Raw genomic sequence first — 27942 nt, 5'->3', positions numbered from 1 at the left:
ATTTATTTTGTAATTTATAATTGGCCTCACGCGGGCCGGACAGGGACGTACAAAGGACCGGATGCGGCCCGCGGGCCGCAGAATGCCCAGGTCTGCTGTAACATGACACGCAACTTTTATTAAAACAGTCAAAATTAAAGGTCCATGCATTTTGGAAATAACGTATTTTATTTAAGTACTATAGAAATATTCATGATTTATTGGCGCTCCTTGTAAATGTCATTCCTTCACTTTGGATGAAATAGGAACCATTCGGAACTTTCCACGATGACACCAAGACAATGTTGCCATTCCCGTCCAGTTACGTACGTAAGACAATATTTCTGGATGCCACCTTTAAATAAAATGCATTATTATAAATACAGCATTGGATTACTGAGGTCTCACAATTGTCGTCAAACAGCAGTTATTGTAGTCATCTTTTATTCAAAGGAAAAACATTCGTTTACAGCGTATGTAGTGCGTGTGTGCGTGAAGGAAGTAACTGAGGCGCCATTGGGCCAGCTACATGTTTAATGAGATCAACAAGAGTAGAAAAACAGAGGCAACAGACAAAAAGAAGAGTAGGAAAGCAACAGCATCCAACAGGCTCTTTAAAATAATTCCTCTGTACACTATTTACACACACACGCGCACACACACACACACTACAGTACAGCTACACACTGAGGGGGAGGAGCCTGATGTCACCTGTCCGTCAAGTGTTTGTTTTGGTGCTCAGAGCTGCGCTGACGATGATGATGGGAGGTCGATTGGGTCTGGAGGTCAGAGGTCGTCAAAGGATAAAAACCAAACAAATGCAGCGTGCCGTTTTAAAAAATATGTATAACTCTGAGAGACAGGAAGTGATCATCCTGTCCTTCCTCCCCCACAACAGTCTGATCCCCAAGCGCCCACTCTGTGCCACAGACTGGCAGCCCACTGGACACACCGGCGGGTTAGGTGGACCGAGCGTCCTCCTCAAGCGTCCATCTGGGAGGGCAGAACCAGCCAGCGCAGGGCGGTGCGGTCCCTTGGTGGAGTCATTAACTCTTCCTCATGTGATCCAGTCACATGACTCCAGGCGGGTGGAGGGGGGCCAGGGGCAGCGTATCAGGTGCACCTGCGGATGACAATAGTTGACTTTTGACCTGCAGCGTCTTCTTGCCTGTGATCTGTTGGCGTCTTACCTTTCTCACCTCCGTGCGGGTGGGTACATGGACGGGGCAGACGCCTGCTGACTGGCGACGATGGCGGAGGACGACAGACCTAGGAAAGAGTTATGGTCACATGACAGCTCCAGCTAAGCGCGGCCAGCGGAGCGGCGTCTCACCTGAGGCGTAGGGCAGGTCGTACTGTCCCGACAGCAGCGGGTACCCCAGGTGGTGATGCGAAGGCAGCATGCGCTGGGATGGCGAGGAGCGTGGCCGCTCGCCCTCCCTGTCCCGCTCGTGCGGCGCTTTGTCGGAGACGGACGGCGACTTGTTCTTGTATTGGCTGGCGTGCTGCTGCAGGAGGTCCAGAGCTTTAGACTCACCCGTCGGTTTTACTGTGGGGCTGGAGCGGGACGCTTTCTCGCCCTCCTCGCCTACCGTTGCCTTACCGCCGTACGCCGAGAAGGAGTACCCGGCGGGCAGATAGCCTGAGGGCAGATGTGTGGTGCGGTCAGGATGGTGGTCATGGCGACAAGCGGGACAAAGTGTGCTCTTACCAGGGTAGTTCTGCATCATGACTGAAGGCATGCCTCTGTATCCGGGGTGTCCGGGCTCATAGGCCTGGTGGCCGTAGGCATAAGGTCCGTGCATGTAGGGCATGTAACCCTGGTGCTGGGCCAGAGGGGACGAGAACTGCACATGAGAGGGCCGCATCTCTTTCCCAGCGACCCTCTGCTCCTCTGGGGGCATCTGCGCCCGTCCCTCCGCCCCCTCCTTGGCCTCCTCTTTAAGAGGAACCTCCTTGGGACGCAGACGCTCCTCCTTGGCTTTCTTGTCGCGCTCCCGCTCGTCCTTCCAGCGCTCATCCTCCTGCGCCTTGGGGGCCTCGGAGTACTTGTTGGGGTACACGTAAGGCCACAAGCGCGAGTCGGGCTCCTGTGGAGACATGACGGTTAGCGAGAGACTACCGATGCCATCACAGTCAGCAAAAAATAATAATGATGTCATACCTGTCTGTACCACATGGCGGACTCCACACCAGACGGCCGAGCAGACTCTGCCCCCGCTTTGGCCTCGTCCTTCCCATGATGTCCTGCTTCACTCAGCTTCATCTTCAGCCCCTCCGGCTGAGCCGCGGAGGTCTTAGGGTCCTCACTCTTTACCATGATGACAGACTTGGCCAGTTCTGGCCCCACCTCCTTGGCCTTGCCTTTGGCGGCCAGGTCGGTGAGGCTGGGGGCCCGGGTCAGGCTGGGAGGGACGGACGCCTTCTGCTTCCACTCATCCTTCCCTTCTGCCTTTTTATCGGCGAGCCGCTGCCTCTCCTCGTACTGCTGGCGGTAGGCGGGGTTAGAGGCCAGCAGGTGGGCGTGGTAAGCCTGGTCAGGGGAGTAAGAGTAGGGGGGGACGTAGTACTGGTTGTAGTAGAGGGGCTGGGCGTACATGTTGGAGCGCTGCTGGATGACTGATGGCTGCTGCGCTCCGAGATCCACCTTCCTGTCCTCCTGAGGTTCCAACTTCACTTTGCTCTCCTCCACCACGTCTGGCTCCTCCTCCTTTTTAACCCTCCCCTCCACATGAGGCGGGGCGGCAGCGGCTGGGCTCGGGTTAGCGTAGCCAGGGGAGTAGTACGAGTCATAATTGTGGTAGTAGGGGGAGTCCTTGCTGGGCGCCTGGGGCGGGAAGAGTGCCTTCTTGGCCCCTTCACGAGGCCCCGCGTCGGGCTCCGTCTTTATCTTCACCCCTTCTGCCCTGCCTTCGCCGTCCTCCCCGGCGTCAGAAATGTCCGAGTAGGCGGGGCTACCAGTTTTGACAGACGCACTGTCCGCCCCGTTTTGGTTGAGATGGTGCGGAGGGGCGCCCTCCACCCTGCTGGCCCCTCCGATGGAAGGGCTGGGTGCGTTGTCAGTAAAGCTGTAGACTTTGTCCGCCTCAGCCTTGATACTCGCCAGTCTGTTCTGCTGAGCATCCGAGGAGCCGTTGAGCAAGGCATCCGATGCCTCGCCGTACACGTCCTCTGGCCTCATCTCTTTCCCTGCCCCCTTCGGACTGTCGCACTCCTTCCCCCCCTCCCGCTTCTTCTTGTCTTTCTTCTTCTTGTCCTTGGTGAGGGAGGGGCTTGAGGCGGGGTCAGCCAGTGAGGGAGGTTTTGGTTGAACGTTTTTCATCTGGGGACTCTTGGGGACAGACTGCACCACGGAGCCCATGGCGGGGGAGGACGCCTGAAGGCTGTAAGGGGAGAGGCTGGGGCCGCCAGGGCCAGTGGGGGCCACAGGGCGACTGGGCTTCACGCCCTTAGGAGTAATCTTATCTGCTTTGGGGCCTGCTGCCATCTTCTTGGCTTTCCTGTCATCCATGCTATCGTTACTGGCCTCGTCGGTCAAGCATGCGGCGTCCTCGCCACCATCCGTCCCTTCGGGCTCAGGCTCGCCCCCCTTCTTCTTACCCTGCTTTGATGCCTGCTTCCCCGACGAAGGGGAGGGGGCATCAAAGCCCCGCCCTTTCGGCGTAGTGGATCGAGCGGGGGAGATGGCGGCGCCATTGCAGGACGCAGGGTCGGGATGGAGGCCGAGCTCGTCGCCGTACTCGCTGTCTGCGTCCTGGTCTAGTCGGACATCATGCTCGTTGTGGGAGCGCGCCTGGTGATATTTCAGCCCGTTGATGTGCTTGTACTTCTTATTGCAGTTGGGATGGGGGCAATCAATTAGCACGGGGGAGGGGCAGGTCGGATCCAGCAGGGGCGGAGCCGGGGGATCCGTTTTCCCTCCATGGAGGGTGGTCGCGGTGCCAGTCGAGCTGGTTCTTATGCGCTTGGACACCTTGGTGTCCTCAGAGCTGGAGGTGGGTTCCATGTCCGAGGCAGGCTTGGTCTTCCTCTTGGCGGAGGAAGGGCTGGCTTTGGCGTCCTCCAAGCCGCCCGCTGTCTGGCTGCCTCGACGACCTTTGCTGTTGGCGGCCGCGCCGCGCGTCTTGCTGCTGCCTTTGTTGTCGGAGGACGTGCTGTTGTCGTTTGCTGGTGCGTTGCCGCCGGGCCTCATCCGCTTCCCTCGACCGCGCCCACTTCGCATCTCCACGTCACTCGTGGGGGAATCGCAGAACCTGAAAGAGACGCAGTGTCATTGACAGGTAGCTGAGCGAACGATCGGTGGTCAAAGTAAACAACAAACCAACCTTGGGGGGGCCCAGTCATGCCGGGTGCAGTCCAGCAGGGTCCCAACATACGTCTTGTTCCTCCAGGTCACGTTGACCACCAGCATGCCTGTAGATGAACAGATGAGGATACAAGAAGACATATGGAGTAGAGATCTTCCATCATGTTTTTTTTTTTAGGGCTGATACCGATTATTGCTGGTCAAGGAGCCTGAGCACCGATATTTGGAGCCCATATTTTTTTGCAATAAAAGTTATTTTACCTTGAATAGTATAAGTCAGTAAACAGCTGGACTAGGCTTTAAGTTCTTTATTTTAAATATAAAATTTAGGAACCTTCGAACAAGTAGCAACGTAATGTTTTATATGGCGCTAATCTTGTGGTTAATTTAACACCTTTATTACGTGTCTAACAGGAGCATCAAGATTTACGTTTCAAAGTATGGGAAAATCTCCTGGGAAAATTTGTAAAAATATAGGATTTTTCTACATCACAATAACTTGCCAACTACTCAGTTTTATAAAATTTTATAGATGTTTACGGATTTAAAACATTGTAAGATGCCCTCATGAGGAACCCTGAAATATTGCAAACATGTAAATAAATACAATTCTGGGCTCCTTCACGTAGCTTGTAGTGGAGAGAATTTTTAAGCTGGCTGACGTCATTTTTGTAAACAGAAAGTATGAGAATATGCGAGTTGCTGCCTGTCCATCCATCTGTCGCATTATGTGATCGAATTGGGGAACATGAAACCTACGCCGCTTCTTTAATGAGCCCACGCTCCAAGTGTTGCGGACACGGGCTTGTCGAGCGACTCGATCGCTGCAGGAGCATAAAAAAAAAGGCGAGAAAAGAAATGGAAAGTTTTGACAGGTAAGCAGAGGAAGTGTACTGTACCAGTGACCAGCACTGCAGGAAGGAGAGAGAAAGAGGGGGCATGGCCGCGGAAGCGCTATGGTGATAGCAGTTGAGCACACCGCTAGGCAGGGCTGTACACTTAGCTTTTTCACTAGTAGCACTGGTGCTACTAAATGAGAACAATTTATAGTACAGACATTTTTTTGTAGCACAGAAATTCTTTTGTAGCAATATGAAATGTCTAAAATATTACAATTTCATTTTTTCAGGGTCTCTGCAGGTTTCAACATGTCAAATTTAAGACTTTTTTAAACACCATCTTGAAAATAATTTAAGACCATTTCACATCCATATACGGACAAAAAAATAATTTGAAGTATATCAATTCATTCACTGCTCTTTCACATTGGAAAACAAAATGGTTAAACTAACTAAATACACCAGGAGCTTCTCTAGTGTAAACTAATTTGAAAAAAATATTAGCAAACATCGTAACAGCCCATTTTCAGATTTGCCATAGAAGTGTTTTCTTGCAAAAGGTGCAGTGTGTTTCATATCAAGTGTTTTCATGTAACATCAACATCAGCAATGGTAGAGGAAAGCACAACAATATATTGTCTGTGAAAGGGACAGTTAGCATCTGTGCTAAAGCTAAATGGTTAACTTTGGTAGTGTTTTTTTCAGCTGTCAGAATTGAGCAAAGCGATAAAAACATCTACAGTACTACTGTATCTGCACAAAGTTGTGAAAAACAGTGTGTGCAGACAGAGTGATTGTCTAAAAAGGAAGGCGATTATGGCTGGCAAGCCTCAAACAGAATTTGGATGTGAATAATGTGGATAACATTCAAATGTGCTCAGCTCGTTTTGTATCTGGTGTGTATGGATACATTTTTACCTGTTTTTTGTGACTTTTTTGAAAACATATTGCTGATACATTTTTATTTAGGCATGAAAAGATGACGTTGGCAAATCTCCATTGCTTTCCTCAACCCACAATGAGATGAGTGTAAACACTAAACAGGCATTTTAATGTCGGTTGCTGTATAAACTTGGAGAAAAGATTAGGCATGAGACGCTGACCTGAAATTATTGGAACAAATAATAAAAAAATTATGTTTTATAGTTTTACTGCTGAGTACACTACTACTACAGAGAAATTAGATTCTGCTTACTGTATGTAATAGTATGATTTCAGTACTAAACATCTCATAGTGATCTCCTTCGGCAATTGGTGCCACTTAACCCACATAACACTCCTTTGGGGGGTTTACGTTTATCTTTGTGAAGTTGTGCAAGTGTTTGTGGCGTTTCAACATCTTTTGACACAGACTTATTTTTGACTTTTACATTATCATTCCATTCACTTTCACCGCCATGTTTACAAACGCTTCCCTCCTCGATGGCTGCGCATCTGGGTACTAAACACTTTGTACGTTTCCATCCACCCGCTTCAACCATGTATTAAACTGATCGTTCAGGAGACACAAATCGTTGAACTTTTATCCCATTTTATGCAAGTCATTTGGCTTTGCTGTGGGCTTTCGTTACGTTTTCTCCGCTGCTATGCTAACTAAGCTGTCAACACAGAGCTGCGCGCGCACAGCAATAGCTGATGGTGCTCCATATCTCCTGACCAGGCAGCACAGTTAGTTCTGCTGTGTAGTTATGTTATAGCTTTCTCAAAAATCCAAACATTTCAGTGCGAGACTGAAGTTTATGCATGTTTGAAATAAAAGTAACGTCAATAGATTTTTAAGACCTTTCAAAATCGTGTCCAAGACCTTTTATGACATTTTAAGGCCTTAAATTCAAATGATTGGATTTAAGACTTTTTTAGACTTTTTAAGACCCCGCGGATACCCTGTTATTTACCCTCAAACAAGGTACACGTGCACTCAGACATATAAACACAATGCCATCATATGGCCTATTGGAACGCTCAATTAAAACACAGTGAACACCCCTAAACTGTGCTAGCACTGTCGCTAACACAAGTGTAGGGCTGGGCGATATGGACCTAAACTCATATTCCATTATAGTTTGGCCCATAAACTAACCTATAAATGGAAATATCCGTTGACATAATTAAATATCTCCACCAAGCCTTGTTTTTCAATTTTCGGGACTGATGGGGATCCCAAATACACAAAAACAGGTACCAACAAGTAAGAAAAGTTGGTTTTAATAATTTAAGATGTATTTTGAGATAAGTAGAAAGAAAAAAACATTGAAAATAATTAGGAAAAGCTAAATATAATCTCCAATCTTGTTTAAAAAAACATTGAGCAATGCTCAATTTTTCAGCTAACAGACAAAAAACAAAATGTGAAATAAAGTGCTCTGGTTTGAGAGGACATGTGTAAACGTCAGCAGCAACATGAAAATAATTGACCTTTAACAATTGTGTTTTTATAGGTAAACATTATTGTAGGACATAGACAGAAATATTTTAGCCAGGAACACCAACCTGGCAACTGCTTAATGATGCTGTGTGACAGGCTGAGTACTGAAAGTTACTTTAAAAAAGTAATTTATTATGGTTAATCGTTACTTTGCCAAAAAAGTAATTGAATCACTAACCGAATTACTCTTTAAATACATTTGATTGATTACTAGGGAAAGTAATTGTGGTAAAAAATAAACGTCAAACATCTGGCATAATGCAGTTGAGAAGTTTCATATGGATGGATGTATATGGCAACAGTGCGTGCGTCTGAGTGTGTGCCTTTTAAAAGACGGTGCCTGTTGTCTAGTGTTGTGTGATGTCAGTGAATCTCACAGGCATGCAGTGAGATGTTTTTGTTAGCTTTAGCAGGCTAGCAGAAGCAGTTTGACGGCAGCTCTTTTGAATCGTTCACTGGTTTGTGTTACCTCTGCTTAATAAATGGATTGAATGTGCTTCCATGGCTGTATGTTCTCGTCAACAAACACGGTACTATTTGAATGGCAAGTTTGTCACTTCAATCATTGATTTGTTCCTCAATATTCCTTCCGATCCACGTAGTTATGAGCGCGCAGTGCAGTTTGTGTCAGGTGGTGGTGACATTTTTTTTTGTCTTTTACAGACCAGTTTCCTTTTCGTTTCGAAGTTTTAATAAGCGCGATTACCGGTACATAACCCCAAGACAATTAGTTTTTGAGTGACAGCCATGTTCGCCAATCAGAATTGTTGAGCCTCTTGTTTCTTTGTCTGTCGCTTCGAACACGGAGAAAGACGTCTCACTGTGCATCGTTCCCAGCACCTGAGCGCATTTGTTTAACAGTAGAAGTAACTGAACACTGTCAGCCCTCTTTACAGTCATTTACAATCTTTGTGTCGGTAGGCAGAGATCGACTCGGCGAAAGCGCACACACAGGAAGAGAGCCTTGCGACTCACCAGCAAGAAGTGCCGCAAATTAACAAATATTAAGAGGAAGAAAATACGATTACAATGCCAAACGTCCCTTTGGGGGAATATTTCAGCTTCAAATCGGATGGGCAATATGAGCCCAAACGCGGATGAACAAGCGAGAATGCCGTGGTAAAGTGAAGGCAACAAACCAAAAGACCACATCCAACTTACTTTTTCCAACTAGGGAAAAAATGCATTTTAAGATGTTCAATATTTATTTAAAATACATTTTTGCTTACATTTAATTGTTTTATTTATTTAGGATACAGTTATTTACCTTCCAATTACAGTACGATGATAAACAATTCTACAGTAACACTAAACAAGTTTATATCCTTTTAAATGGTTACTTGCATTAGTGTTATATCTTTTGATTAGATTATATTAAAATCACTGTCAAGTTTGTATCGATTATTTCTCCAGTTTTAAGAGCATGATGTAGACAAAAGCTCTGAGTCTGTCTGCATAAAACCAAATATTTGTTAAAGTAAATTATTGTATATTGTTCGAATGTGTGGCCCCCGGAGACAACAATATGTTGATTGACTGTCTAAAAGTAACATTGTTTTTGCACTTATATGCTTATATACAGTCATGGTCAAAAGTTTACATACACTTGTAAAGAACATAATGTCATGGCTGTCTTGAGTTTCCAATCATTTCTACAACTCTTATTTTTTTGTGATAGAGTGATAGGGGCACATACTTGTTGGTCACAAAAAACATTCATGAAGTTTGGTTCTTTTATGAATTTATTACGGGTCTACTGAAAATGTGACCAAATCTGCTGGGTCAAAAGTATACACTACCGTTCAAAAGTTTGGGGTCACATTGAAATGTCCTTATTTTTGAAGGAAAAGCACTGTACTTTTCAATGAAGATAACTTTAAACTAGTCTTAACTTTAAAGAAATACACTCTATACATTGCTAATGTGGTAAATGACTATTCTAGCTGCAAATGTCTGGTTTTTGGTGCAATATCTACATAGGTGTATAGAGGCCCATTTCCAGCAACTATCACGCCAGTGTTCTAATGGTACAATGTGTTTGCTCATTGGCTCAGAAGGCTAATTAATGATTAGAAAACCCTTGTGCAATCATGTTCACACATCTGAAAACAGTTTAGCTCGTTACAGAAGCTACAAAACTGACCTTCCTTTGAGCAGATTGAGTTTCTGGAGCATCACATTTGTGGGGTCAATTAAATGCTCAAAATGGCCAGAAAAAGAGAACTTTCATCTGAAACTCGACAGTCTATTCTTGTTCTTAGAAATGAAGGCTATTCCGCAAAATTGTTTGGGTGACCCCAAACTTTTGAACGGTAGTGTACATACGGCAATGTTAATATTTGGTTACATGTCCCTTGGCAAGTTTCACTGCAATAAGGCGCTTTTGGTAGCCATCCACAAGCTTCTGGCAAGTTTCTGGTTAAATTTTTGACCACTCCTCTTGACAAAATTGGTGCAGTTCAGCTAAATTTGTTGGTTTTCTGACATGGACTTGTTTCTTCAGCATTGTCCACACGTTTGAGTCAGGACTTTGGGAAGGCCATTCTAAAACCTTAATTCTAGCCTGATTTAGCCATTCCTTTACCACTTTTGACGTGTGTTTGGGGTCATTGTCCTGTTGGAACACCCAACTGCGCCCAAGACCCAATCTCCTGGCTGATGATTTTAGGTTGTCCTGAAGAATTTGGAGGTAATCCTCCTTTTTCACTGTCCCATTCACTCTATGTAAAGCACCAGTTCCATTGGCAGCAAAACAGGCCCAGAGCATAATACTACCACCACCATGCTTGTCGGTAGACATGGTGTTCCTGGGAGTAAAGGCTTTTTCTCCTCCAAACATATTGCTTGGTATTGTGGCCAAACAGCTCAATTTTAGGTTTAATCTGACCACAGAACTTTCCTCCAGAAGGTCTTATCTTTGTCCATGTGATCAGCAGCAAACTTTAGACAAGCCTTAAGGTGTAGCTTCTAGAGCAAGGGTTTCCTTCTTGCATGGTAGCCTCTCAGTCCATGGCGATGCAAAACACGCTTGACTGTGGACACTGACACCTGTGTTCCAGCAGCTTCGAATTCATTGCAGACTTGCTTTTTGGTGGTTCTCGGTTGACTCTTGATCATCCTGACCAATTTTCTCTCAGCAGCAGGTAATAGCTTGCGTTTTCTTCCTGATTGTGGCAGTGACAAAACTGTGCCATGCACTTTATACTTACGAACAATTGTCTGCACAGTAAGCGAACAAAGGCTCTTAATTTGGCTGCTGACATATGCAGCAACATATTGTGTCATTTCTCATTTCATTATTTTGTCAAAATTATGAGGGACAAGCTGTAAAAAAATGAATTATTAATCTACTTGTTCATTAGCTGTTGATATCTGGTTATTTAACATGTTCTATCTACACTTCTGTTAAAATGTAATAACCACTTATTCTTCTGTTGTTTGGATGCTTTACATACATTTGATGATACCATAAATTTGGGTATCAATCTGATACCAAGTAGTTACAGGGTCATATTTAAAGTCCTCGTGTGTCCAGGGACGTATTTCCTGAGTTTATAAACATAATAAAAAAAGATTGTGTGATGGTAAAAAATCTCGATGTAATCATTGTAGTATCGACCAGATACGGCTCTTGTACTTGGTATCGTTACAATCAATATCTGTGGAGACCCACCCTTTTGTTTACATTCAGAGCACCAGAGACCAGTGTTTATAATGTCTATTTTCTATTTCCTGCTGGACCTACTCTCTATTTTATGCTGCTGCTGTCATTTATACTGTAATATTGTACATGGTCATTGGTTTATATTGTATATATATGTTATAGACATAATATAATATACCGTATTTCCTTGAATTGGCGCAGGGAATATAGTATTCGCACGTCTAGAATTACTGCCGGGTCAAACTCGTTTCTCAAAATAATTAACGCATGCTTGGCCTTATCGCCGGTTTATTATTGAAGCTGGATCAAATTCGTTTCGCAAAATATTAATTTTATTATCGCATGTCTATAATTTTCGCCGGGTCAAACTCGTTTCGCAAAATATTTAGCATATGGCTAGAACTTCCACCGGGTCAAATTCGTTACGTCACGAGTGACGCATCTGTCCTCATTTTCAAAATGGAGGAAGCTGCTTTCAGTAGTTTACAATCGCACAAAGGAAAAAAGATAAAGAGCTTTTCAGTAGGATTTAAGGTCCAAGCTATTGAATACCGGTACAGTATGCTAAAGAGAACAGTAAGCAGCTATGTTTTATTAATATACCGTAGCTGCGTGTGTGAAATACTGTATAAGTCATTAAATGACTCCCGCCTCCTGGTGGTAGAGGGCGCTGCCGCGCTAGTGATCCTTCTTGCGACTTCCGGTACTGCAGAAGAAGTGAACACACGCAGCAAGAGATTTTTTTTTTTCCTCTGCCTGAACTTTTAACATGGAGGATTACATACATTACATACATGATCTAAAATAAAACAGTTTTCTAAACTGGACTTTCAATCGAAGCAGGAGGTAATAATTAAAGGAATATCTCCATCGAAACAGAGACTTTTAAAACTGAAGAAAGAAAATAAGGAAGACTTCTATAAACAAGTTATCGATGCTTTTGGTCAGAAGGAGCTGCAAATGGACTCCATTTATAAGTACAGGTAAGACCATAATAACGTTTTTTTTAATTAAATGTGCTTTTCATGATGGTATGCTTACATCACACTCAAAGCGCACGCCTAAATTTTATGGATTCCTTTTGGTAAACGCCGGAGTGAGAAGAGGTTTTAAAATAATTACCGCATGCACGGCCATCCCGCCGGTTTCCGGTAAACGCAGGAGTGACAGGAGGTTTTAAATTAATTAACGCCCCTGCGGCTATTCAAGGAAATACGGTATCTTTATATAAATTATTCTGTACACATATTATGTATATATTCGTATATATGTTAGATTTTTTTATAGCTATATTAGTCTATTTATACCTGCATTGTCCTTTCCATCCTTACACTTTCCATCATTGTAACTGAGCTACTGTGTTGAACAATTTCCCTTGTGGATCATTAAAGTTTGTCTAAGTCTTGTTGTTAGCGGTGAGTTATTGTATCCTCCTACGACGTGTAGTGAAGCATGTTTAGTCATTCCTCGTCCTGCAGGGAGGATACTTGTAAAACACTTAGTTTATTTGTCGCTATGGAGGCGAGGATTAGTGACTTAGACGTAGCTAAAACACTGCAGACTGTGGATGGATGTTAGCTGCTAGCTAGCTAGCCATGTTTTAAAACACCTCTGGCAGAGTGGCGCTTCAGTGTTATGGCTTCACCTTTATTGTTAGTTTTTAAGCTGAAATGCGTCTATTATCCCTTTCTGTTTTCACGCCGTTTCTGCTTGTAAGTACTTCTTGCGTGTGCGTTGCCTAACATGCTCCTCTGATCGTAAAACCAATAGTGTCACAAAGGTGTGCCGTCATTTTTCGGGGGCAGTATAGTACCATTCTTAATTCATTAGTACCGGTACACTGTACAACTCTAATACAAAGATATGTCAAAATACATAATATAATCAATCAATCAATGTCTAATGCCGACAAATCAATGTCTCGTCGTATGTTCAGAGTAGCTGCAACTGCCCCATCCTTACCGTCTTCGGTCTCCTGCCACACGATGCCCTCCAGGTTGACGCTGGTTCCAGGCTCGCAGGGTCCCAAGCACTCCGGGTCGGTGGCCAGAGCCGCGTCTGCCGTGTTGACCGCCACCGAGCGCGTGCGCACCATGATCTGTTCGCAGGAAGATGAGATGTCGCTGTGGGACACGGGGGCGAGCAAGTGAAGCGGCGGGGGAGCAGAGGTAGAGGAGGGAGAATCCATCTGCGGAGCGGGTAGACAAAAAGTGAGATGTCAAAGTTCAAAGGTCAACCAGCAAAATGCAGACATTCCATTCATATATAATTTTTATAGACAACTGACAGTGGCCTCATTCCAATCAGATAGATCTTATCTACATAAGCTCCCCCCCACACTATCTGAGGGAGTCTTTCCTTGCCTCCGGCGCCAAAGTGCTCTGGGGTTCACTTGGTGTTCTTGAACATAACAAAACCAGAAGTGAGCGGTCTTACCTTGTCGGCACACAGCATCTTCTTCAGCTTCCTGCACTCGCCGTTGTCCATCTCCTCCTCCTCCTCCTCGTCCTCCTCCTCCTCGGTTGTCATGGCGACAGGCTGGCAAATCCCCGCAGAGTCCAATGCCACGTGACCCAGGTGCTCGGCCATTTCAGAGTTCTGTTGGCCCTCGAAAGGGCCGGCGCGTGTGGCCCCCGGAATCAACAGTGTGGCCCCGGGCTCCTTGTCGCCGCTAGTCTCCAGTTTGTCCTTCTTGGTCTTTGCAGACACGCCGTCCTTCTCCTTCTTGACTGCGGTGAGGACGCGGGAGGCTTTGCCTGACTTTTCGCTTCCCTTAGTCAGGGTAGAGTTGAGGTTCTGTGTCTGTGGGTCTCCAGGGGCCCGACACGGAACCTCCTTTTTGATGGCGTCCGCTGCGGCGGTTTTAACGCCTTCTTTGGAGTTTTTAGTACGTTTGGATTTCGATTTACTGTCCTTCCCGCCACTCACGGGACTCACAAACTTGATGTTGTCCGGCAAAGCGGCCACGGCGCTGGGAGGGGCGGCTATGCCCCCACCCTCCTTGCTGCTCGACATCTCCAGTTTGTCCTTCTCCAAGTCGGCGTCCAGGTCAATAATCAGATTGCCGACACCGATGTCCCACTCATCGCCGCTGTCGTACGTGTCCACCGCGTTGGAGTCCACACCTTTCCCGCCTGCAGGGCCGCCGCTGAGGGACATCTTAGTAGGGGCGTCCCCGGAGCGCCGCAGGGGGGTGGGGGTGGGCCGCCGCCGGAGGGCCGCGTTCCTCCCAGCCGCTGGGCGCCTCCTCAGGGATGGACCCGGCGCCGCCTCCCTGCTGCCCGCATGGCCTCCTGTGCATGGGACAAAACATGCGGTTAAGCAAATGAAATCCAATGTTTACATCTCACTCCTCTGAAAGTTATACAGTCAAAGAGGACAACAATATTGTCAACATCTGCACCAATTGACCTATGACCTGGTGTGACCAGTACGTAACGCCGAGCCAATCAGAAGTTGAGTTACGATTCTGCTCTTCCAGGATGACAAGCGAGGGGGCGGAGCTATTCTGTGACCAAACACATCATACCAGAAGAAAATAATGATGATTAGGTCCTTGCAGGACAGAACCATGCAGAATGGCTGCAGTGCACATAGACATCTTCTTTCAATTTAAAGACAAGTAGGGATACGGGCTGCCAGGGAGCGGCTGTTGAACACCTTGACCAGGTGAGGAAGACAATGTCATGATAAAAGCTCAAGATGAGAGGCGTCAAGTCAGGCTGGAATTCATGACCGATTACCCGGGATTTCCACAGGATGCGTCGCAGCGGCGGCATGCAATCACCATGGAACGGCGCTGCCGCCCACCGCCCGGCGAAATAGCACAGACTTTTACAGGAGCTGGCGAATCCGTGCATAATCATGTCATAAAATAAAACACTGAAGTTAACATCGTAGAACGTCTCAAGCTGTGCCGTCCATCAATACCGTCAGGCTTGTGGGAAAAGACGAGTTTTGCCTTGCAGTACGACAACTTAATTTTTTGTAGCAAGCAACAACACAACAATAACATCCTCCGTGGCGAGTGTTGTAGACAAACAACTCCTACGAACCACTCCACAGCTTCCCCAGCCCCCATATCAGCTAGTTTTGACACATGGGGCGGCATGGCATAGTGGGTACAGCGGCCGTGCCAGCAATTTGAGGGTTGCAGGTTCGCTCCTCGCCTCTTGCCATCCAATTCACTGCCGTTGTGTCCCTTGCTCACCCTTCACTTCACCCTTGCCCCAGTGCCGCTCACACTGGTGATGTGGTCGGAGGGGCCGTTGGCGCAAACTGGCAGCCACGCTTCTGTCAGTCTACCCCATGGCAGCTGTGGCTTCAAATGTAGCTTACCACCAGGTGGGAATGTGGAGTGAATGGGTGATGGGTTCTCACTTCTCTGTGAAGTGCTTTGAGTGTCTAATAATCCATTATTATATATGTATGAGTCATATATGGCTGTATATAACTCTTTAGTTTTGGACTGGCAGAATCGACATTTGGGTCTACAACAAGGTAAAATTACGCCTGAAAACCTTTGCCAAGTTGACTTCATTTCCGTCCCCGCCGGTTTCAAAGTGTAAAATACGATCTGCTTTGAAGACGGACTATTATTTTGAAAGTAAACTGGATAATTTATATTGTGTTTGTGCATGGCTTCCTGTCCTACACAAGTAGATTTTAGCTGAATTGATCTGCCGTGTTGCAGCGACCAGCAAAAATAGAAGCTCTGCGTATATTTAGCGCGGGATCCGAAACTGCAACGCCATGGCAGTGCTGTACCGCAGGCGCCGGGTACAGGCAGATTGTCTTGAATAAAAACGGAAAAAGTCCGCTGCCGTGGCGATTACCACATGGACACAAGTAAGGTGAGTCTTTTTGCTAAAGGGGCCCTGTTATGCAAAACCAATTTTTCTTACCTATTGGTGCCTTCCTTTGTGTATTTGGGATCTGCATAAGAAATTTTGAAATCAAACCATGGAGGCATGGCAGAGATGTTAATAAAAGCAATCTTGTCTTCCAACGAGCAGTTTCAAACTTGCCCGATTAGTGATGTCAGTGGATTATTCATACACGGTAGATTTACCCAAAATGCTTTATGCGAGTCCGCCATTGTAGTCCGACGCTGTAGTCAATAAGCGCCTTATTTTTCGCTATTCTCCTGTTTGGGGGGCAGACTGGCTCGTACAGGCACATGCATCCTTCACTGTTGCCATTTCTAATACAAAGTAGCGTATAGTACGAACTAGGGCTGGGCAATATATCGATATACTCGATATATCGCGGGTTTGTCTCTGTGCGATATAGAAAATGACTATATCGTGATATTCGAGTATACATTCTCACGCAGTTGCTTTTAGCTGCGGGGCATTAAACTGCATGCGTTTCTCACTCTTTCCTGTCTCTCCTTCTCACAGAGACTAAAACAAGCGCACCTTCTTACATACGTCACATACTGTCACGTGAGCAACGTCACACGCTCCCAGACAGGTAGCAACATGGTAACGTTAGCTGTGATGCTAACAGCTAACTGTGTGGTTTGAGTGGTAATACGAGAGAAAGAAGGTGCGAATCTGGTAACAAATGGAGGAATAATTAATTCCCAAGAAAAACAGCATGGGGTCCATCGTCTGACGGTGGTTTGGCTTCAAGCGGGAATATGTCTTTACATGTCAACATCTCCGTTTGGTGCCACACCAACTAAATGCCGAAGCAACTATTTCCACATCAACACCGTAGGACATATACTATTTGATATGCAGCTCATTTTTATGTGACACTTATTGAAATATCTTGTGTGACATCATGCACAAAAGTGCACTTATAGCTTGTTTTACAATGTCTGACAATCTTGCACTTTCTGTTTTGGAAATGACATGAATGTTTGTGCCATTGCTTAATAACTGTTTAATAAATACAGTTTTGCTAAATTGACTTAGTTGTGATTTCCCTCTCTGTATGAAAGTTTAAAATGTGCATATATTAATGCAGTATGAACAAGAATGTTTTAATGTAGACACATAGAATCATCATACTGCTGTGATTATATGTATCAAGTGTTCATTCAAGGCTAAGGCAAAATATCGAGATATACAGCGTGTATCGCGATATGGCCTAAAAATATCGAGATATTAAAAAAAGGCCATATCGCCCAGCCCTAGTACGTACTTATATCTGTCAGTAGACTTGCTATGGAAGCGCTAAAAACTACAAAAAAGATGATGCTGTCGAAGTGGAGGCATGTAAACAAGATCGCTCACAAAACGGCGCTTCCTGAAAAGGAAAGCTATTAAAAATGTTGACCAAAGAACCACTATTACATGTTATGTTTTAAATGTAGGAAAACAATCTTAAAATGACCTCTTTAAATATCCTGCTCTTCCAATACCAGTCAGCATGCATTACTCCTATGGCTGTCAGCCTGTTTACCCTTGTTTTCTTTGTGCAAATTGACAACAAGAAACGAGCAAACACGCCTATTAGTGTAATTTATTTGTTATTACAAATGTGGCGAAACATTCGTAGCCGTTTTTGTCGGCCAGTATATATTGGCAAACTATTTGGTTTCGTGGACAATTTTTTTAAATGGCATCTTACTGGAAAGCTAGTAATAAAGTGGAAGCATATACAGTATATTACGCAGCTAACTCGCTAACATTAGCCACATTTCAAACGAGAATTACTTTTGTGTCCACTTAATAGAAGTGTTAGAGGGTAAAATAAAAGGCAACATTTGTCTTTTTGCAGAGAACACCACAGCTAGCATATCCGACTGCTAACGCAGATGCTAACTCAGTTGCTAGCTTGTTAGCAGAAAGGAGCCGTCGGCCGTGTCTCGCTGTCACTTCGTACAACGCAAACCTACGCAACAAAAATAACAACACAGGCAAATCTAGGGGACATTGCTTGCGATAAACACACACAACAACGCGGACACACAAACCCAACATCGAATATCAGGCCGGGATTGAGCTCTATTTTTATGCTGTCGACCGAGGCCCTCGGTGGCCCGCTACACGGCTAGCGAGATCCATTATCGGACGGGTCTGTTTAGCTCTCAGATCAAGACATTAACGCTGCTTGTTTAACAGCAATCATTTAACTTGTTTAATGTGACAAAATTATATATAATAATTCCGTTTTTAAAAGTGGCAACGTCTGAATTCCAGTTCCAGCACGAGTATTCATCTCGACGGTTTATGCAACACTTGACCCAGTAGTGTCTGTCGTGTTAAGACACTTTTACTGCAATATTACAACCTTGTTTGGGTTAAATTACACCTTTATGTCTACACTTAACGGTGCATATAAGTCATATTTGGACCGGAGGCAGTATTTTCTACCTTCTACGACCTGAAAACCCCCCAACTGCAGGATTTGCGTTTCTAAACACACGCAGAAGGTAAACAAGTTGCGACTAAGCAGTCTTTGGGTTAGTAAAGTACACACACTAACGTGCCAACTAAATGACAAAATCCAGCAGGTCAGTCGAGGAAGTGTCCGATAATGGAACCATAGCTTAGCTTCCCGGTGTCTTCAGACAAAGACTGCAGCTAGCCCGCTGAGCTAGCAGCCCTCAGCTAGCTAGCTGGCCCGCGTTTAATCCCACCAGGAGACACGTCTTCCGTACGTCCACTCACCCTGCTCATAATCCCGATCGGCACGACTGTCATGTGCACTCCATAGATCCGAACCGAGCCAGGGGGGAAAAGGTGCGAGGGGCGAGCACCGAGCAGGCGGAACAGTCAACGTGCTCCCGGCTCACTGGACCGCAGCCATCACACGGCCCCTCCGTCCTGCGCTCCACTGCACCGCCGCAACGCACTGCCTCATCCCTGCGGTTTAATACTTCACCCGTGGGGAACAGTGGACGGATCCCGGGTGTTCCATTGGTTCCATTGGAGGTCCTGATGTCCCCCCCCCAAATAAAGCGTTATTCCGGTTTAAAGACAGCCAGACTACACGAGACAAACAGCACAGGAGCTAAATGGCTGATTGGTTGAAAACTAGCAAAACATGGAGGACTGGATCCCCGTCTCACTGGAACGGAGTTAAGGGAAAAAACACACCGAGCACCGAATCATTGATGCACTGGACTGGAGTCCGGTCTAGATTGAGTTTGGATTTTTTTCTCCGAGTCCTCTTGCTTCTAATCTCCAAAATTCCAAAATTATACAAATTAGTTTAATTTTAAGACACCTAATTGTTCTGAGTGTGAATATTTTGTCTGTGTGCACTAACCAGTGATTGGCTGGAGTCCAGTCCAGGGTGTAGTCTGCTGGGATGGGCTCCAGCTCACTACGATGCACCGTTTAGAAAATGTGTAAACCATTTAAACCTGTGTGAAGTTGGCCCACATTATTATTGCGCATATTAACATAACACTTGCATGCGTTTGTGCTACGTTTCGCTAAATTATTCTGAAATACATTATTTGACTAGTGATGTCATCCAGCCCCCCCCACCTCCCACCTTGTAAAAAACATCCTAAATGTGTCCTATTCGTTTGTGCTACAATTTTTTTTGTCAATTATTATTTTTTTAATATTAACATTTTCCATCCATCCATCCATCCATCCATCTCCTTCCGCTTATCCGAGATCGGGTCGCGGGGGCAGCAGCCTAAGCAGGGAAGCCCAGACTTTTCTCTCCCCAGCCACTTCGTCCAGCTCTTCCCGGGGGATCCCGAGGCGTTCCCAGGCCAGCCGGGAGACATAGTCTACCCAGCATGTCCTGGGTCTTCCCCGTGGCCTCCTACAGGTCGGACGTGCCCGAAAAACCTCCCTAGGGAGGCGTTCGGGTGGCATCCTGACCAGATGCCCGAACCACCTCTTTTGGCTCCTCTCGATGTGTAGGAGCAGCGGCTTTACTTTGAGCTCCCCCCGGATGACAGAGCTTCTCACCCTATCTCTGAAGGTAGAGCCCCGCCACCCGGCGGAGGAAACTCATTTCGGCCGCTTGTACCCATGATCTTGTCCTTTCGGTCATAACCCAAAGCTCATGACCATAGGTGAGGATGGGAACGTAGATCGACCGGTAAATTGAGAGCTTCGCCTTCCGGCTCAGCTCCTTCTTCACCATAACGGATCGATACAGCGTCCGCATTACTGAAGACGCCGCACCGATCCGCCTGTCGATCTCACGATCCACTCTTCCCTCACTCGTGAACAAGACTCTGAGGTACTTGAACTCCTCCACATGTGGCAGGGTCTCCTCCCCAATCCGGAGATGGCACTTCACCCTTTTCCGGGCGAGAACCATGGACTCGGACTTGGAGGTGCTGATTAACATGTTATAGTTTTAAAATGTATTAACGTTTTATTATTCATAACCCGCCCCATCGCCTTGTCAAAATTTCCCAAAACTTTTCCCAAACGTTTGGGCTGCAATTATTTTTTTGTCCATTATAGTTTTTATGTTATCAATGTGTTATTAATCATAACCAGCACCCCAACCGTGTCAAAATCTCCCCAAACTTGTCCCATTTGTTTTTGCTGGTTTGTGCATGCAATTGTTTTGTATATTAACTTATTATTCGTAACCCCCACCATGTCAAAATCTCCCCAAACTTATCCCAAACGTTTGTGCTGCAAAATGTTGTTGTGCATTATAGTTTTTATGTTAAGGTTTTATAGTTTTTTTGTTATGAACATGTTATTGTTCATATAACCAGCACTGCAACCATGTCAAAATCTCCCCAAACATGTCCCAAACGTTTGTGCTGGGCTGTACTGCAAAATATTTTTTGTCCAAGTTATAGTTTTTATTTATTTATGTTTTATAAATGTTATATTATTAACGTGTTATTATTCATAACTAACACCCTAACGTTATCAAAATCTACCCAAAGTTGCCCCATTCGTTTGTGCTACGTTTGTGCTGCAAAAGATTGTCTACCAATCATAGTTTTTATATTATTAACATTTTATTATTCATAACCAGCCCCCCACCTTCTCAAAAGCTCTCCAAACGTGTCCCATTCGTTTGTGTTACCTTTGTGCTACCTCTTGTCTAACTGTTATAGTTTTATGTCATGTGGCTGGTTATAATAATAACATAAAAATTACAGTATTCAGACAAGTTATTTTTCAGCAAAAATGTAGCACAAACAAATGAGACACGTTTGGGGAGGGGGCTGGCTATGAATAATAAAACGTTAATAACATGAAAAGTATAAAACTTTAACACAAAAAACTATTAAATGTTAATAACATCAAAACTGTAATAGATAAAAACTGTTTTTAACACAAACGTAGCACAAACAAATGGCAGTGTTATTTTAATATTTGCAATGAGATAAGGGTGTCGGACTTCACACAGGTATAACATTCCATCCAATAGGGGGCAGCATTGCACCAGAGCGCTTATGATGGATGATGAATTATGAATGACGTTTCCATGGCAACATACAAACTGAACTAAAAGTTGCCGTTGTATTGAGGAGACATGTACGCCAACAAGTTACCGCCTGTCAGCAAACGCTACCTGCAGGACCCCTGGGACTACCGGCGTAACTACCAGCTACACCGCACCAAGGTATGTATGTGTCTTATGATGTACCATGATGCCAACATTAACATGTTCACCTGTCCAGGTAAGCTTCGCCCTCCCAGTGGTCGACACGAAGGGAACGAGCAAGCCCGTTCACATGCAACGCAACTTGAAAAAACAGCAGGTGACAACAGAGCCTTATTACTCGACTTCAAAAGTGTAGTGGTAGAAAGAAACAAAGTAAATGTAAATGCGTTATACTTGTATAGCGCTTTTCTACCTTCAAGGTACTCAAAGCGCTTTGACACTATTTCCACATTCACCCATTCACACACACATTCACACACTGATGGCGGGAGCTGCCATGCAAGGTCCTAACCACGACCCATCAGGAGCAAGGGTGAAGTGTCTTGCTCAAGGACACAACGGACGTGACTAGGTTGGTAGAAGCTGGGGATCGAACCAGGAACCCTCAGGTTGCTGGCACGGCCACTCTCCCAACCGCGCCACGTCGTCCCCGGCGTGAGCTTAGTTCTGTCAGACAGACCTGTCAATCATCTTTAAAGCATCAGTAGGGATGAGCTTTTTGTTTGCACAGCACCCCCTGCAGGTGTGAAGTGTAATTGGCCTGTGGGCTTTGGGTTGTCACACAACTGGCTTAGTTCTAGTTTACAATGCCTGCAGCAAGCTAACAAAGCTAAGTGTGAGCATGTGTTCAGCTGCAGGATGAGCGTCGGGCCACCATTGAGCGAGACAACCTCCTGCTGGCCTCCAGCCTGGCCCGCATAGAAGCTTCAAGAGGCCTACTGGACCACAAGAACCAGTACCAGCCCATGAGGTTGGCATGCACATACACAGACAACAGTGACAGGCTTGCTATGTTTTCAAGCCATTTTGTTGACAGATATTTTTGTGTTTGGCCGAAACTGACTTTGCGTCTTCAGTCTGAACGCTGACAAGCGGCGGGCGGAGCTTCTGTTGGTCAGTCGGCAGAATCTGAACATCTACCAGCGAATCACAGCGCGTCAGTCCGAGTACCGCCGCCAGCTGTGGATGAGCGACTGGGAAAAGGCGGAGAAAAGGCGGGTCAATATTTCCCGTTACCCACAGGGCCCCAAACAGGTGCAGGCTTCATTCCAACTATGCTGCAGGAGTGAAAGGTCACCACTAGAGGGCAGCACTCATGTAACATGTTTTTTTTTCTCTGTCTGATTGCAGAAGTCAAACAGGAAGTTGAAGTTTGCGGGCGTGGAAGAAAATGAAGAGACGACTCATTAATTTGACGGTCGTTGCTTCACCGAACAAAATTAACGTTAGGTTTTTCTTGCTGTACAAGACTTGTACATTCATGGAAGCAGGAAAATAGTAATAAATATGTCACCTATATATATGTCAAGGTACATGAGAGAAATCTGAAAAATAGATTTTCCTGAATTAGTTCATGTTAATCTGTCATTCCCCGTATGTATCTATTTATTATACAATATTTATCTGTTTTTTATGGAAGTATTATTGTAGCAAAATTATTTGCAAACGCGTATCTCAAGCTATGTGTCTGTAATCCGATTCACGTGTCCGTGTACTAATTTGTGTGTTTGTATCTCGATCTGTGCGCGTGTAATCAAACCCTTTTATTTGGTGTGTCCACACTTCGATTTGTGTGTAAAAAAAAAAAAAAAATATCTGTCCGTATTTCGATTTATGTGTGCATCTGTGTATTCAAATTCGTGTGAAGCATAAAACTCTATTGGCTGTTTTTTACACAACTTTTCCAACACTTCTGCTGCTTGTCTGTCTGCAACTTCACCGTTCCTTTCCCTATACTCGCCACTCGTCTGCGCATGGCACCCACTCATGTTATTCCGTGTTGAAGCCACCACATTAGACTCTCAATCACCTGCTGTAAGTAAAAGTTCATGTTTTAGCGTTCATGTTTTAGCAGTAACTTCGCTGTCAGAAGTATTGTTGTCTTCTTCAAATAAGTTAATAATGTTATCTGTGAACAAATAGGGTTTTCTTACCGTGTGTGTCACTGAGTAGGAGGGGCCGATAGGGACATTATTCAGAATTACTACTACTACAGAAATGCTCTCACATACACAACTGAAATGTTTTTCACTCACACACACTACTGAAACACTCTCATACACACTACTGAAACACTCGTATACACACTACTGAAATGCTCTCACATACGCAACTGAAATGTTTTTCTCTCACACACACTACTAAACCACTCTCATACACACTACTGAGACACTTGTACACACTACTGAAATGCTCTCACATAAACAACTGAAATGTTTTTCTCTCACACACACTACTGAAACACTCTCATACACACTACTGAAACACTTATACATACTACTGAAATGCTCTCACATAAACAACAGAAAGGTTTTTCTCTCACACACACTACTGAAACACTCTTATACACACTACTGAAATGCTCTCACATGAACAACTGAAATGTTTTTCTCTCACACACGCTACTGAAACCGTCATACACACTACTGAAACACTCTTATACACACTACTGAAATGCTCTCACATAAACAACTGAAATGTTTTTCTCTCACACGCGCTACTGAAACAGTCATACACACTACTGAAACACTCTTATACACTACTGAAATGCTCTCACTTACTCACTACTGAAACACTCTCATACACACTACTGAAACACTCTCATACACACTACTGAAACACTCTTACTCTCTTACTGAGAGTCTAATCTTGTGGCTCCAACGCAGAATGAGTGGGTGAAAGGCGCCGACTAGTGATGAGTATAGGGAAAGGAAAGGTGAAGTTGCAGACATAGACAAGTCTTTTTACACAGTTAGATCGCTGCATGAAGAAGTGTTGCAAAAAGTTACATGTAAAAACATAGCCAATCAGGGTTCCTGCATCTCATGAATCTGAATACACAAACACACATTTGTTTTACACACACAGAAATCGAAATACAGATTTACAAATTAGTACACGGACAACTAAATAGGATTATACAGATGCACAGATTGAGATATGCATTTGCCAATAATTTTGCTACAATAATACTGAGGTATTTTTGCATAATTTTCTGCATAATTGTGATTTAGCACACCCTCAAATTTGTAGATTTTTAGTAAAAAAAAAACTTACAAAATAGACCTTCATTTACTCTAAGGCAGAATTTATTTTAATAAATAAAAATAAAAATAGACTTTACAAGGTATTTTTAAAATCTAGGACAAATGCAGCAGAAATTAAATATAAGGTTTATAAAAACAGGTTGACAACAATAATGAGACAAGCCAAAAAAGACTATTATAGTAACTTGTTAGAAAAAAATAAAGCCAATATCAAAGGAACATGGAACATATTGAAAAAGGTGATGGGAAGCACACCGGGACCTATCAGCCCGCCAAACCACTTTGTAAAAGAAGAAAAGATAATAAAAAATATGGACGAAGTGGCAAATGAGTTTAACTCATTTTTTGTAAACGTAGGTCCAAAACTAGCAGAAAATATAGAAAAACATGATGATGGGTCATTTCAGAATGGGTTGGGAGGTGGAGGCAGAGTACTTAAGTCAATGTTTTTGGGAGAAGTCAGTGAAAATGAAATTATAACAATTGTAAATAAATTAAAGAACAAAACATCAACAGACGATGATGGGTTAGATATGATAATTGTAAAAAAGACAATTGACTGCATCATTGAGCCTCTCTGCTATATCTTCAATCTCTCTTTCAATACAGGGACCTTCCCAGATAGAATGAAGGTAGCAAAGGTTATTCCACTCTTTAAAGATGGGGATAAGCACATGTTTACTAATTACAGACCGGTATCACTTCTGTCCCAATTCTCTAAGGTGCTTGAAAAAATATTTGTACAAAAATTAGACCATTTTATTGAAAAAAACAAGTTGTTGAGCGAGAGCCAGTATGGATTTCGTTCAAACAGATCTACTGCCTCTGCTGTGATGAACATAATTGAGGACATAACAACAGCCACCGATAGTAAGAAATACACAGTAGGGGTGTTTATAGACCTTAAGAAAGCGTTTGACACAATCGATCACTCTATCCTTTTATCCAAATTACATTCATACGGTGTGAGAGGAATAGTTTTAGATTGGTTAAATAGCTACTTGAATAACAGACAACAATATGTACAATATGCTGCTAATACATCTGAAAATATGAGTATTAAGTGTGGAATTCCACAAGGGTCTGTTCTGGGACCGAAACTATTTATTTTATACATAAATGATATCTGTGATGTGTCAAAATTACTCAATTTTGTATTATTTGCTGACGATACCAACTTTTACAGCTCTGGACATGACTTAAATGAATTACTAAAGAGTATGGAACAGGAAATGGTCAAACTCAAAAAATGGTTTGACGTTAACAAATTATCATTGAATTTGAAAAAAACTAAGTTCATGATTTTTAGTAAGAGAAAAAAGCCTGAAAATATTGTACTGTCAATAGCTGGAACAAGCATTGAAAAAGTCTCTGAGATTAGATTTTTGGGAGTGATTTTAGATGATAATATTAGTTGGAAATCGCATATCTCACATGTTAGAAAAAAGATGGCTAAAAGTATATTTATATTAAATAAGGTAAAAGATGTATTAGATTATAAAGCAATGCGTACACTGTATTGTGCACTTGTACTGCCTTATATCAATTGTTGTGTGGAAATATGGGGTAGTACATATAAGAGTAACACAAAGCCACTGTACCTCCTTCAGAAGAGAGCGATCAGAATCATACACAAAACAGGTTATAGAGAGCACACAAATGGATTATTTATTAGCTCAGGACTTTACAAATTTTATGAACTAGTTGAGCAGCAGACATTATTGGTTATGTTCAGGGCTAGTAGTCAAGAGCTACCAACAAATCTACAAAAAAATTTCACTTTAATAGAAAAAGAAGGAAGAAGGAAAGGGCACTTTAAGCATCAGCTTGCACGAACAACATCAAAACAAATGTGTACATCAGTGGTGGGAGTAAAACTCTGGAACTCTCTCCATAATGAAATAAAGCAATGTAAAAACACATTTCAATTAAAAAAAGTCTTTAAAAACAGAACTATGATGTTATATGAGCACTGACAAAAGGGACGCAAAGGGAAAAATAAGGGGAAAAAAATAAAAATAAAAAATAAAAATAATAATAAACACACAAAAAAACAACGCTTACATTATCCTACATGACTGTAGGTATTGTATAGTCTAGCTTTCCTTTCATTTTTTCTTTTTTTTTTCTTTATCGACATGCACTATGGATCCTTGGTTGAATGATCACATTGTTCTTAGCTTTGTTTGGTTTGAATGATACCTTGTTATGATAGCCTTGTTCTATTCAGTTTTGTTTGGTTTGAATGATTACCTTATTCTTTTTCAGTTTGTTTGGTTTGGATGATTGCCTTGTTCTTTTTCAGTTTGTTTGGTTTGAGTGATTGCCTTATTTTTTCAGTTTTTGTTTTGTTTATTTATTTTTTGTTCAACTTATCTTGCTTGTTTATTCTTTTCATTGATTGTTTGTTCTATTAATTTCTATGAGTGTGTGCACTGGGTAGGGGTACAAACTTGTAGTTTTTAGGCAACAATAACTTTTCTTGTCAACTGGGTCATACATGTCCTGTAGCCTTTTTTACTACTCTAGAGTCTACGCCCCTGGTGGGTGGGTGCGTGTGGGTGTGGGTGCCTGTGTGTGCATATGTGATATATTGTTTTGTATTGATTTGTTGCATTGGATGTTCTAATGCACTACCGGCAAAGAAATACCAAGAAAATGTTTCTTTTGTGCGAAGGGGCAGGAAATATAAGATTTTCTTCATCCTGTTCCTTTTCGACATGGCTGTGTATTGAATGCAGTAAGGTATGTGAGATTGTTGAAATGTTGTTGAAATGTACACATCCAAGTACGAAATAAATAAATAATTGAATTGAATTGAATATGGTAGCGAGCTGTCATAGTGTACTCATAATCCAGGCTTTATTATTCACAGGCGTCTCTACTACTGTGTTTATTTGCTAATCTGAATGCAACGTGACAGTTAACAGTATTGCAGTGCTTTATGTATTTTAAATACGGAGTAAACTACACTTTATTAGCTTTACTATTACACCTTGTTATCCTTTTTTTTTTTTTTTTTTTACCATTAAAATGATTAACATGTTAAACACAGGAGATTAATTTGTTATTCAATGAAATCAGTTTACAAAATTCAAACGCAAAAAATACATACATTA

The 27942-nt window shown here is 43.5% G+C and overlaps 2 protein-coding genes across 3 annotated transcripts; one reads left to right on the top strand and one right to left on the bottom strand.

Annotated features, from left to right (window-relative positions):
• Nucleotides 1-495: 495 nt before the first annotated feature.
• Nucleotides 496-19226, bottom strand: znf609a (zinc finger protein 609a). Its single transcript, XM_062042625.1, has 9 exons — nt 18839-19226; nt 13650-14506; nt 13176-13401; nt 4305-4392; nt 2144-4232; nt 1691-2069; nt 1313-1621; nt 1170-1248; nt 496-1102 (listed from the first exon to the last, which is right to left on the bottom strand). Exons 2-8 carry the CDS (start codon nt 14370-14372, stop codon nt 1175-1177), a joined length of 3888 nt encoding a protein of 1295 aa, XP_061898609.1. The 5' UTR covers nt 14373-14506; nt 18839-19226; the 3' UTR covers nt 496-1102; nt 1170-1174.
• si:ch211-284k5.2 (sperm axonemal maintenance protein CFAP97D1) lies at nt 18133-23430 on the top strand. 2 transcript variants are annotated; one of them, XM_062042627.1, is made up of 6 exons: nt 18133-18600; nt 21540-21734; nt 21793-21873; nt 22409-22527; nt 22634-22811; nt 22908-23430. In XM_062042627.1, exons 2-6 carry the CDS (start codon nt 21645-21647, stop codon nt 22965-22967), a joined length of 528 nt encoding a protein of 175 aa, XP_061898611.1. In that variant the 5' UTR covers nt 18133-18600; nt 21540-21644; the 3' UTR covers nt 22968-23430. The 2 variants fall into 2 exon arrangements, with proteins under 2 accessions (XP_061898611.1, XP_061898610.1); XM_062042626.1 differs by having other exon boundaries at nt 18133-19248; nt 21643-21734.
• The last annotated feature ends 4512 nt before the right edge of the window (nt 23431-27942 follow it).

Source organism: Entelurus aequoreus, linkage group LG03 (genome assembly GCF_033978785.1).
Source record: "Entelurus aequoreus isolate RoL-2023_Sb linkage group LG03, RoL_Eaeq_v1.1, whole genome shotgun sequence".
NCBI lineage: Eukaryota > Metazoa > Chordata > Actinopteri > Syngnathiformes > Syngnathidae > Entelurus > Entelurus aequoreus.
This window is presented reverse-complemented; position numbering and strand designations above follow the sequence as displayed.

What these genes read in the sequence shown, in the direction of transcription:
- znf609a (XM_062042625.1), bottom strand. Translation starts at nt 14,372, where the DNA reads ATGTCCCTCAGCGGCGGCCCTGCAGGCGGGAAAGGTGTGGACTCCAAC. An exon ending in CATGATGCAGAACTACCCTG is followed by an intron (nt 1,622 to 1,690) that starts GTAAGAGCACAC and finishes ATCTGCCCTCAG; the next exon opens with GCTATCTGCCCGCCGGGTAC. An exon ending in CGACCTGCCCTACGCCTCAG is followed by an intron (nt 1,249 to 1,312) that starts GTGAGACGCCGC and finishes ACTCTTTCCTAG; the next exon opens with GTCTGTCGTCCTCCGCCATC.
- si:ch211-284k5.2 (XM_062042626.1), top strand. Translation starts at nt 19,215, where the DNA reads ATGGAGGACTGGATCCCCGTCTCACTGGAACGGA. An exon ending in CCCCGTCTCACTGGAACGGA is followed by an intron (nt 19,249 to 21,642) that starts GTTAAGGGAAAA and finishes TGTATTGAGGAG; the next exon opens with ACATGTACGCCAACAAGTTA. An exon ending in GCAACTTGAAAAAACAGCAG is followed by an intron (nt 21,874 to 22,408) that starts GTGACAACAGAG and finishes GCATGTGTTCAG; the next exon opens with CTGCAGGATGAGCGTCGGGC.